We start from the raw sequence: 12,651 nt of genomic DNA, 5'->3' as shown, positions 1-12,651 counted from the left end.
TTTATTTGGAAACAGGGTCTCACTAAGTTGCTGAAAGCCTCACTAAGTAGCTGAGGCTGGCTTTGAACCTGTTCAATCCTCCAGTCTCAGTCTTCCAAGTAGGGATTACAAGTGTGCACCACCACGCCAGGCTGAAATTTTCATTTTAAAAGTGTCATTGTGAGCCGGGCGTGGTGGCGCACGCTTGTAATCCTCGCGCTTGGGAAGCTGAGACAGGGGGATCGTGCAGGTTCGAAGCCAGCCTCAGCTACTTAGTGAGGCTCTCAGCAACTTAGTGAGACCCTGTTTCCAAATAAAAATATAAAATAGGCCTGGGAGTATAGCCCAGAGGTAGAAGGCCTCTGGGTTCCACCCCAGTGCCACCAAAAAAAACAACAACAAAAACCTATCGGTGTGGCCAGAGGTGGTGGCGCACACTTGTAATACCAGCATTTGAGAGGCAGAGGGTTCACGGGCAGACTTAGCTACTAAACGAGGCCCCTTACGATTTAGTGAGATCCTGTTTCAAAAAATATAAAGAGTAAAAAATAGGACCAGGGGTGTAGCTTGAAGGTAGAGTACTTCTGGGTTCCATCCTCAGTACCACAAACAAACAAACAATCAATCAAACAAACCAAAAGAAATCTACCAGTGTACACAGTACTCAGATTGCCCCATTTTGAGCATCCCACAGCAATGCTTTCATTCATTCAAAGAACATTAGGGCAGTATTTTCCAAAGTGGGTAAGTGGCGTGTCAGATGATTGTTCTGCATTTTCTCCCATCTTCAGGGGGAACATCTGATACTATCTAAATATGACCCTTGAGAATCTATATGATACATTTCTCCCTGAACTTATTAAGTATAGATTCTTTCAAATTAAACTTGTTTGGTTCCAACAATATCAATATGAACTTTAAGACCTTTTTCTGCCTCTGTGTTCCCTATTCTTTGCTGCTAAGACATGTAGGACTAAATCAAAGAATTGCAAAACACTTTTTTCATTGGATGTTTTCTGATTTGTGTTTCCTTTGTCATTTAAGGTGTGCAATAATACTTGTTAACGTTAAAGATTTGCAAAATTTAGTAATGTATAAGGAACACCAATGGGGCTGTAGATGAAGCTCAGTTGTAGAGCACCTGGCTATCCAGCTTAGCATGTGCAAGGGCCTGGGTTCAACTTCTGGGACTGCAAACACTAAACAAAAACACAGATATTACATGTAGCTCTGCCATCCTGAGATACCTACTACTAACGATATGTATATATATATATTTCTGGACTTTTTCCTATCTGTATAAGAAATTTACACATAAATCAATTTCATAGTCTATGTGTCTTGTAAACGGCCTTTTCATTTAATTATCGGTCATGATTACACTTCTATATTCCAAAATACAGATTTATATAGCTATGTTTAATGGTTGTGTGATTTTCTATTCAATCGGTATATACATCATACATGTATTTACCTAGGCCTTTATTGGTGTCTGCAGGTTGTTTTAATTTTAAAATATTTATACTTGGTGCACTGTATTTATACATCACAATTGGGTATAGAGTGATAGAAGCATATATACACATAACTCTTGAAGCTCCTCCCCCTAGGGCCTGCCCCCTCCCCTTCCCTATACAAGTCTTTGAGATTGGAATTGCTAACTTTGGACACATATGTTACATTGTTTCAGTATCTACATTATTTATGCCTCTGCCCCTCTCCTCCCTCCCCAAACCCCTCTATTACTGCATTGAAGTCTCTACTCTTCTACCTGATGCTACCCTTGTTTCCGAAATTCTAACTTCCACATTCAAGAGAAAACAAACTATTTGTTTATTGAGACTGGCTAATCTTGCTTAGCATAATGTTCTCACATTCTATACATTTTCTTGCAAGTAGCACAGCTTTGTTCTTCTTTATGGCTGAGAAAAATTATATTGTGCAAATATACAACAGTTTTGCCATCCAATTATCTATTGATGGATACCTAGGCTGGTTCCATAATTTGGTCATTGTGATTTGTACTGTTGTGAACATGGATATACATGTGTTTCTATGATATTATGATTTCAATTCCCTTTTTGGGGGAGTTGCCCAGAGTAGTATTGCTGGGTTAGATGGTGGATCCATTCCCAATCTTCTGAGAAACATCCACACTGATCTCCATAGTGGCTCTACTAGTTTGTAGCCCCAACAGCAATGTATAAGAGTTCCTCTTTCCCCACATCCTCACCAACATTTATTATTGTGTTCTTGATGACTGCCATTCTCATCGGAGTTGGGTGGAATCTCAGTGTGTTTTGATTTTTTAAAATTATCAACGTTTTTACTTAACTGTTTTACTTATGTCTTTTTATCATAAGTCCTTTGAAAGTATCTTTCAAAATTGGCAGGCAGAATGATCGAATAAAATCTTAAGACTATCCTGAATGTTTACTACTTTTATTAGTATTCTCTATGGTGCTGTTAATTCTGGAGATAATTTTCTTTTCTTTCTAGGTTTCAACCAAAATGAGCGAGACTCCTTCCACTGGGGTATCCAAGATGCATCCGACTTCTTCTGAAGGTCGCCAGGCCTCCTCCCCTCGCCACGTTAGCCTCACGCATCCGGTCGTGGCCAAACGCATCAGCTTCTACAAGAGCGGAGACCCGCAGTTCGGCGGGGTCCGGGTGGTGGTCAACGCCCGCTCCTTCAAGAGCTTCGACGCGCTGCTGGACAGCCTGTCCCGGAAGGTGCCCCTGCCGTTTGGGGTGAGGAACATCAGCACCCCGCGGGGCAGGCACTGCATCACCAGGCTGGAGGAGCTGGAGGACGGCGAGTCCTACCTGTGCTCGCACGGCAGGAAGGTGCAGCCCGTGGACCTGGACAAGGCCCGGCAGCGCCCGCTGCCCTGGCTCAGCAGCCGCGCCCTCAGCGCGCACGCGCACGCGCCGCGCCCCGCCCCTGCTGCTCCCGGCATGCCGCGCGCGCCGCGGAGGCTGCTGGTCTTCCAGAACGGCGACCCAAAGACCAGGTGCGCGGTGCTTCTGAGCCGGAGGGTCACGCAGAGCTTCGAGGCCTTTCTGCAGCACCTCACGGAGGTCCTGCGCCGGCCGGTGTCCAAGCTGTATGCCACGGATGGAAGGAGGGTGAGCGCGGGGTCGGTGCCGGTGCGGGGAATGGTGGCCCTTAGAAGGAAGCCTGGGTCTGCGCGTGTCGAGTTCCCTGCCCCACCCCCATGGCATCTTTGTTTTCTGAACAGAATCTGACGGAACATCAAGCTCGAGGGTCCCCTCGTCTTCCCTTCTGCCTTTCCTGAGCACTGAGTTACTAAGTTTTGGCACAGAATCGAGAATCCAGCCTTGACAGTTCTTGGAAGTGAGAAACCAGGAGTAGTTCTCCAAGCTAGGGAGAACATTTTCCTTGGGTCCCTGCTAGGGTCTGCAGCACGTCCACAAGAGGGCACCTTTTGTGTCCTGCTTTGTCCACAGGACCCCTTCCCAGATTGCTCTGGGTAGGCAATTGCCTGCAGCAGCAGCAAACTTTGGTGGGAAATGTCACAAAGCTTTAAAATTTCTTTAGTCATGTCAGCATACCAGCCTGTCTCTCAAGAGCATGTAGGCTAAATAGGCTTGTTGGGTCCCTGGACCCACACCTCTCGCCCTGCCTTTGTGTTTTGTATTTCCACTTATTTTGTATTTATCATTTTTGCCTAAGAAAATGCTTGGAGATTATCTCTTTCAAGCCTGAGAAGTTATTCAGTGTCTTAAAGTTATAAAATTACCACATGAAATGAACAAAATTTGCTCATTTAAGGACTATAACTCTTTGGTTTCTTCTAGGTTCCCAGTCTCCAGGCAGTGATCCTGAGCTCTGGAGCCGTGGTGGCAGCAGGAAAAGAGCCATTTAAACCAGGAAATTATGATATCCAGAAGTACTTGCTTCCTGCTAGATTACCAGGGATCTCTCATCGTGTACACCGGAAGGGAATTGCTAGAGCAGAAAGTAGAAAGAGTAAGTCACTTACAAATATATTGGCTTTATATTTAGGCCTGAGATTATTTTTTTTTGCCTCGCGAACAAACAAATCATGCTTAAATGATCAACTTTATCACAGAAGAGAAAATAATGAGATTAAAAACATTCTAGAATGTCAGAGATTAGTAATTTTCTAAAGCTTTTTCAAATCACTGATAAGCTGATGAGGTGTGCTTTGTTGGTTGTTTTTTTTTTTTTTGCTTTTGAATCAAATATCTAGCTAAATCAAAATGCCAGAATTTTTGCTTTGGAGAAGAATTTTATGAAATCTGTGACAACTCTGTTAGTTGCAGAGTTTTTTCTAAATAGTAGTATGCAGTATTTGAAGCTGAGCTCAACAGGTTAGCACAGGTTAGCACAGGGACTGTATTTTTTCAAATCAACCTATGAAACCACCTTTTATTTATTGAAAAAAGGTTTATGCAGGCAATTTAGGAGGTATCTACTGTATGACGGGACGTTATCCTTTGCGTAGGGGAGAACTGTGCTAACATACTGATGGCCATTTATACTTGATTTTAATTTTCATTCTTTTTTAACACAGAATAATATGCATTTTAAGAACTACTAATCACTCTTAATTTTTGCTGATGTGAGTGAAACTTGGCATTTAATTATTTCATGGATATGCTCAATAGATTATTATTAATGCTACTATTTTGTAAGCATTAGGTTGCCAATATATATTGCATGTGGCAGTATAATTTCACCTTGATCACTTTACAACTAAAGTGATTTATTATTTTGTATCTGATATTGGCTGTGTTATGATTTTTTGCTTATTTTAGAGAATCGGAGGGGTTTGCTACATTATATTTAAAAAAATTAAGAGTGAGTCATTTTCATTTATAATCCTAGGAAAAATAATACCAAAAATAATAAAACATATTTTTAGGTTTAAGCTCTGAAATACTAAAGACAATAAATTGATGGGGAGCATGTACAAATCTATGCAGGCTATTAATAGGAATTTGAATTTAAGAAGCAGGAGTGCATTAAAAAAGTAATGTCTGGGCCTATGTCTAACTCTGTTCTCTTTTGTGCTACATATTAAGCAAAATGATCATACAAAGTGAATACTAGATATTATTTGATTAATCCAGTCTTGAATACTAAAAATGTTTCTGATGTTGATTCCCATCTCATATATATATATATGGTACCACTGTTGCTTAGTTGCTTAAATATATAAGCAGTACTTAGACTACAGTTTTAATATTGGTAAACAAAACAAAAAGCTATTTTTTAAAACAATCTTGGCAATTTCTACTTCATATGTTTATTAAAATTGCCTTACCAAATTCACTAAAATTAAAATTCTGTGAATCTCCGTACTGAAATAGAACTAAAGCTGGGAGTGGTGGCACATGCTTGTAATCTCAGCATTTGGGAGGCTGAGACAGGAGGATCATGGTTCACGAACAGCTTCAGCTACTTAGTGAGGCCCTTTGCAACTCAATGAGACTCTGTTTTAAAATAAAGAATAAAAAAAATAGGGCTGGGGGTGTAGCTTGATGGCAGAATGCCCCTGGGTTTTATCCACAGTACCTCCAAAAAAAAAAAAAAAAAAGCTGGGCATGGTGGCTCACACTTGTAACTCCAGCATTTGGGAGGTTGAGACCGGAGACCGGAGGATCGCAGTTCGTGAACATCCTCAGCTACTAAGTGAGGCCTTAGCAACTCAGTGAGACCTGGTTTCAAAAAAAGAATAAAAAATAGGGCAGGGGGTGTAGCTCGGAGGTTGAATGCCCTGGGTTCCATCCTCAGACCCACAAAAAAAAAAAAAAAAAAAAAAAGAGAACAAAGTTTTCTTAAGTGTGGTTTGAAGAAATGTATGAGATACTACAGTTAGCTTTCTCAAAGAATCATTTAATATAGTTTAGAAATATAAGTAACATTTTAGTGTGAAATGCAGAAAATATATTTTTGTACTAATTATTTTATTTTTTTCTTCTTTCTTTGCTGCCTCTTTTCTTGGAAATTTATAACTGCTGTCCTGCAACATTGTATTTTGATGTGGGTATCATTTACTCTTAAAATATTGAAAGTGAGTACACATAGACCTTCAATCCCAAGATCCCAGATTTATTCTGTTTCTTCTGACAAAACACATCATAATGATTGCTACTCAGACTGTTCTTTTGCTCCTGAAAATTACTTGGCCTTAGAAAAACATTCTCAGAACTTATCAATATATCCTTCTGAAGATGATATTGAGAAGTCAATTATTTTTAATCAAGATGGTACTATGACAGTTGAGATGAAAGTTCGATTCAAGATAAAAGAGGAGGAAACCATAAAGTGGACAACCACTCTCAATAGAGCTGATCTCTATAATAATGATGAAAAGAGTGAGATAAGAAGTTTTCCAGGAAGAACTGATGATCAGTCATCTACCTTAAAGCTTGAAGCATGTTCACTGTCTGCAGATGTCTCGGGCAATAATAAAGAGGGCAGTTTGGCAGAGGAAATAAATCCTGAAATGACAGATCGGGAGGCTGAAACCTGCAGTTCTGCTAGTTGGGAGAATGCTGTTGTGGACACAGATAACATACAGGGAACTCCAACTCAAGTGAGGCATCATTTTTATAGGCCTCCTACACCTGGACCAAGGAGGGTGAGAAAAAAGAAATCAATGATAGGGAGTATGACCCTGGTATCTGAAACAGAAGTTGAAGAGAAACAGTTTTCCTATAGTGAAGAAAGGCAAAGTGGGGAAAATAAATCTGAGTATCACATGTTCACACATTCTTGTAGTAAAATGTCATCAGTATCTAACAAACCTGTACTTGTTCCGATCAATAACAGTGAACAGATGGAATCATCTTTAGAAAGAAAAACAGAAAGCAGATTCCTCAAGTCAAGTGCAGTAAGTGCTGGTGTTATAGAAATTTCAAGTCAGAAGATGTTAAAGATGTCTCATAGCAATGGTGTGCCATCAGTTATATCCAAGAACTCAATTGTGGAAGAAAGTTTGGCTGATAGAGCAATATCAGACCACAAAACTGGTATCAAGAACTTTAGAACTTATGACAACACCAGTGGTAGATTCAGTACTGTTTCAGGAAATGCAATTAATTCTTCAAGTAACAACCTTGGAACTGAAAAAATTATTTCTGAGACTACAGCTTCAGCAAGATCATCTTCTGTCACCACAAGAATTGACAAACTAATTAATGAATTTTCTCAGTGTGATTTAATAGAACTTCCAGAAAATGGAAAGCAGATTTTGTCATCTGTTGCCAGAAAAAAGAAGAAGAAAGCTCAACAGCAAGTCATAAATTCCAAGAATCAGGATGGGGAAATTACAACTAAAGGAATCTCCAATAATATTGAGAGAATAAACACGAGAGGTAGAATTGCACAGGAAACCATAGTGCAAGATTCACACAGCCTCCTTAAAGGAGGGACGCTTTGTGAGGAAGACCTCCATACAAGTGATACAGTAATGGAATCAAATCATTTTTGTTCCAAAAATAATCTCAGTCCTATGGTTGCTAAGAATTTCTATAGATATAAATTAAATACTATTAAAAACTCTAAGATTCAAGGACTTTCAGCCAAAAAGAAATCTAGACCACTAAAAAAAGTAAGCATAGGAGGACCTAAAAAAAGAGGAATTGGTCAAGGAGATAAAGTATTTCTTCATAATCAATCTAAAAATTACAAATGTACTTTGAAAAACCAAAGTTCATTTCATGTGATTAACCACCTTGAACAGAAACCAGAAGTTTTTTATGGTCCACAGTTTCAAGCAGAAGTGGCATCTGGAAATTCAAGAGGAATGGCTAAAAAAAGTTTAGTTTCAAAAATTAATGACTCACATATAATTTTAAAAAGCCAGAAAACACAAAAAGAGGATAAATTGAAATCAGATAATATTATAAATAAACAACAGTCAACAACTAGGTCAAATTCTTTAGCTTTGAAAAAAGCTGATTTTACTGGGGATATTTCCCATTATTCAGTTCAATATATACAGAGATGGTTGCAGAACATAAATCCATATCCAACTCTAGAACCTAGAATGTCAGCTTCAGTGTGCAAAAATGAAAGAAGTGTGGTAAATTTTAATAGTGATTTTGCAGGAAATAAGTCTTATAAAAATTCTGTTAAAGGAAATAATTTTGTTCTGAGAAGTAATAAGCACATATCTAAAAGTACCAGATTTAGAGGAGATAATGTATCAAAGGAGGTAGGTAAACCTCTTATTGCCAAAGATAGTAGTGAAGAATTTAACAAAGATCTCTGTGACAGTCAGGTTGGCTCTCTGGATGATGCTTACTTAGTTTCTGTGCATGAATATTGTACATTGTCACAGTCAGCTATTAATGATCATAATACTAAAAATCAGATACCTACTGAAAAGTCAGGACCAGAAATGAGCCTTGTTTACCAAGAAATAAACTTATCTACAAAAGGACAAAGTGTAGAGGCTGCCACTCAAGTAGATCCTATGGAAGAGAATACTCCAAAAGACTTCTTACCAGTCCTATTGCTACATCAACTGCAAGCTTCAGCTCCTGGTGTACACAAGACTCAGAATGGAGCTGTTCAGATACCAAGTTCACTTGCAGATGTTTCCTTCCCTTCTGCAATATGTAATCCATCCACAAATCTCCTCTTAGCTTGGCTCTTGGTGCTAAATCTAAAGGGAAGTATGAATAGCTTCTGTCAAGGTAATGCTCACAAAATTACCAGCAGGTCTTCAGAAACACTTGCATTGTTGGAGGTTCTAAAGCACATTGCCAGCACAGAGGAAGCTGATGACTTGAAGGTTGCTATTGCCAACTTAATGGAATCAGCCACACATTGCATTGGACCCAGTGAGAAAGAACAAGGGATGGTTTCAGTAGATCTGTCTGCAAATTGTACCACAGGCAACATTCAGAGAGTTCATAAGTGCAGTGCAAACGAAGAAACAGAGACAATTCCTTTGTATAGCAGTTACTCTGTCAGTGAGGCCTGTGGCCCTGAGCTCTGTGTTTCAGAGATGAGTCCTTCTTCATATGAGATGTGTGCTATGAACAAGACTTACCTTCCAAGAGAGATTTGTAACCCCAGTGAAGTGACTTTTCCTAATGATGGTTGTGTCATAGATCATACCTCCACAAAAAAGGCTTGTTTGCTAGGGCAGGTCTGTTCACATAATAATGCTGTGTTTTCTCATAAGGATTATGCTAAAAAAGAGAGTGGTATGTATGAGGCAGTGTGCTCAACTGCTGAGACCCATGGTCCCATCAGAGCATGCAATACCATTGACTTTTTAAATTCCAGAGAAAACAGATATACTGATGACTTGGAAGTAACTGAAGAGTTCAAAAGAGATGATAAAGTTCAGAAAGACCTAGCTATTTTGGTAGAAAAAAATAAAAATGGCTTTATTACTTCAGTATCATATCAGAATGTCAGTAATTTAAGTCCCTCTGGCTTATTTTTAAGTAAAACTGATTCAGAATTTGATAAAAAGCATAATTCTGTAGATGAATTTAAAAAGTGTTTGCTAAGGAAATTTCAGGATAAAAGTACATCCTTTGATAAAGAAGAATCAAAGACTTCTGAAGAACCAGGCTCAGTAACCAACAGTATAACATCTAGCGAAGGGAATAACATTTCAGAATTGGAATCATTTGATGAATTAGAAAACCAAAATACTTATGTCTGTAATACAAAGGTAAATGCAGGAGAGAAAGATATTGAAGAATCAGTCCAGAAACTGTTAGAGGCCAATAACAATTTGGAATTGATAGATTTATCTAATAGGGATATTATAGAAGAAAGAAGGGATGGTGTAGTTTCAGAGATGAACAGTAGGAATCAGGTGACACCACCATCTTTAGTTTTTTGCTATGATTCTAAGCAAAATAATGAAAAGGAGATCAGTGAAGAAGAACCTAAAATGAAAGTTAAAATGATGGTGAAAAGCATGGAAATTGGATGTTATTCAGAGTCCTCTCTCGATTTTAAAAAATGCCTTAAAAGCCCAGTGACTTCTGAGTGGTCAGACTATAGAACAGAAAGTGAGAGTGAACAGCCACATAAAACAGCCAGTGATGACAGTGATGACATTGCCCAGGAGAGAGAGAACCATCAAGGATTTGTTAAAAGGACAATAGAAAAACTTTATGGGAAAGCAGAGATTATTAAACCATCATTTTTTCCTGGATCTATACACAGATCTCAAGTTTGTCCTTCTAATCCTGCAGAATTTCCATGTGCTGTGAAAGCAAGTGTTTATGATTTTGAAGGTCAGTCGGTTGGCTCTTCTGAACAGATACCTATCAGTTCACCTATGTTGCAGAAATTCCAGGAGAAAAGAGAGGGAAAATGTGGTGTTAATGATATGAAAGACAGTTATCATGGGGGTGACATTTTAGAACATGGTACAAAACAGAATGATTGTAACAAGATTCTTAGAGACAGAGAGGAAGGAGAACTGATTGACAAAGGCAAGTGGCTCCTAAGAGAAAATCATTTGTTAAGGATGTCATCTGAAAACCCTGGCATGTATGGCAATGCAGACACCACATCAGTTGATACCCTACTTGATAATAACAGCAGTGAAGTACCATATTCACATTTTGGAAACTTGGTCCCAGGCCCAACCATGACTGAACTATCCTCTTCAGAGCTGGAGGAACTGACTCAACCCCTTGAACTGAAATGCAATTATTTTAACTTGCCTCATTGTAGTGACTCTGAACCTTTTTGTGAGGATTTTGTACATGGTCAGAATAAAACCTTTGCCAAGGAAAGAATACCAAATCACCATGCCGAGGAGAAGGGTAGTCATCGGTCAGAAAGAGTATGCACATCTGTCACTCAGACCTTTACGTCTGCTGGTAACAAAGTCCACCCTTTCTCTGGTGATACTATTAAAACCCAGCCATTACCTAACAGAACCCAACCATTAGCTGGCAGTAGTACTACTCATGGTGCACTTCAGGAAGGTGACTCTTTGGATAAACTCTATGCCATTTGTGGTCAACATTGTCCAATACTTACTGTTACTATCCAACCTTTAAATGAGGAAGATCGAGGATTTGTTTATCGTAAATATTCTGATATTGAGAATTCCTTGAGTTTTCAATTATGGATGAAAATATACCCATATTTGCCACAATCAAACAACATGTTCAGGGATAAGAGGAATAAAGCAAGTATGGGAAAATTTATTCACAGTGCCATTGGTGATCCATTTGACTGCCTTTATTTCAGTAACGTGCTTGACAGGAATAAAAAAAGAGGACCCAAAATAATTAACTTGTACTTAGAGGAAGAAAGTAATGTAAAGAAATTTCAATCATATTTAAAAAAGAGATTTTGTATTAGCTTTTTGCACATATCATTGTTAGTTGTGAGTGATGTGAATTTAAAAGCCCAAAGCCCCAGCAGTTGGACAAATGGTGTCTTTAAAACAGTAGATGAAACTAACAGCTTACTAAGTAACAGGTTCCAGAACTCAAGAACAAATCTAAACCTAGTAAGGGGCAGTATCAACTGTAGTTTCTCTTTTAAGCAGCTTGGTCAAACCTGCCTGTTATATAATTGCCAAGTTGAAATCTCCTTAAATATTAGCAACATAAATATATTAGAAATACATTATATTTTTTTTTGGTGAAAATGTTTCATTTGGGAGGAGGAAAATATAAATTTAACTGATCTTGAAAGCAGTAATGAACAAGATGATTTATAATTTCTGTATCACATCACTTTCCTCAGTTAATTAACATTTTTTCCATAATAGGATGAAGAATTTGGGATGGACATATAGACTAGATAACCTCAGAATTTTCTACTCTCTCAAATGAGCTTACCCTAGAAAGCTTACCCTTGGATAACCGGATCTTTTATTATTTCTTTTTTCTTTCTTTTCCCAACAATTTAAGTAATGCTCTGAACTTAATAATTTCTTATGTCTATAATTTTTTTCTCCCAGGATTTCAAAGATATGCCTAGAACAGGATTTCTCCCCTTTTATATTGTATTTCCCCCCTTTTATATTGGCAACTTTCTTATATGTATTGAATGTATTGGTGACTTGGCAAATAAATGGAATAAATATCAACTTAAAGTACTTCATTTATTCCAACTAATTTATTTATTTTTGTGGAATTGGGGGTGGAACCCAGGGGCTTTTCTACCTCCAGGCTATATACTCCCAGACCTATTTTATACTTTATTTGGAATCAGGGTCTCACTAAATTGTTGAGAGCCTTACTAAGTATCTGAGGCTGGCTTTCAACCTGTGCAATCCTCCTGTCTCAGCCTCCTAAGCACTGGGATTACAAGCATGTGTCACCATTCCTGGTGGAATTCTAATTAATAAAAGGTATGATTGAAAGATCTTCACCCCCATCTCTTAATGTTTTGTGCCAAGTGTGTTGAGTCCACTTTGCTCAAAACATCTATCTAATGAAGTTGCAAGTATTTTCTTGGGATAGGTTTCCCATTTTCTTAAGAGTGGAGAAAAAAAAGACAATCACTAAACTGATTCTTTGTACTTTTCCTAGAAATTATGATCTTTTGAATATTGGCAAAATTTTAAGAAATCTTAAGGGGTCTGAAAAATGGAAAAAAGACTTTTTTATGATGGAAAACTAAAGAAGCTGGAATGAGTTAACCTGAAAGAAAAGAATGGTGACTCCAAAATT

At 38.3% G+C, this 12,651-nt stretch overlaps 1 protein-coding gene across 1 annotated transcript; it reads left to right on the top strand.

The window, feature by feature from the left end:
• Positions 1–2,490: 2,490 nt before the first annotated feature.
• Positions 2,491–11,618, top strand: RP1 (RP1 axonemal microtubule associated; the record flags this gene model as incomplete). Its single annotated transcript, XM_080694025.1, has 3 exons — positions 2,491–3,108; positions 3,802–3,973; positions 6,046–11,618. 3 exons carry the CDS (start codon positions 2,491–2,493, stop codon positions 11,616–11,618), a joined length of 6,363 nt encoding a protein of 2,120 aa, XP_080550151.1.
• Positions 11,619–12,651: the final 1,033 nt, after the last annotated feature.

Source organism: Muscardinus avellanarius (genome assembly GCF_963383645.1).
Source record: "Muscardinus avellanarius genome assembly, chromosome: 4".
Taxonomy (NCBI): domain Eukaryota; kingdom Metazoa; phylum Chordata; class Mammalia; order Rodentia; family Gliridae; genus Muscardinus; species Muscardinus avellanarius.
The sequence above is the reverse complement of the archived record's forward strand: the minus strand, read 5'-3'. Positions and strand labels throughout refer to the sequence as shown.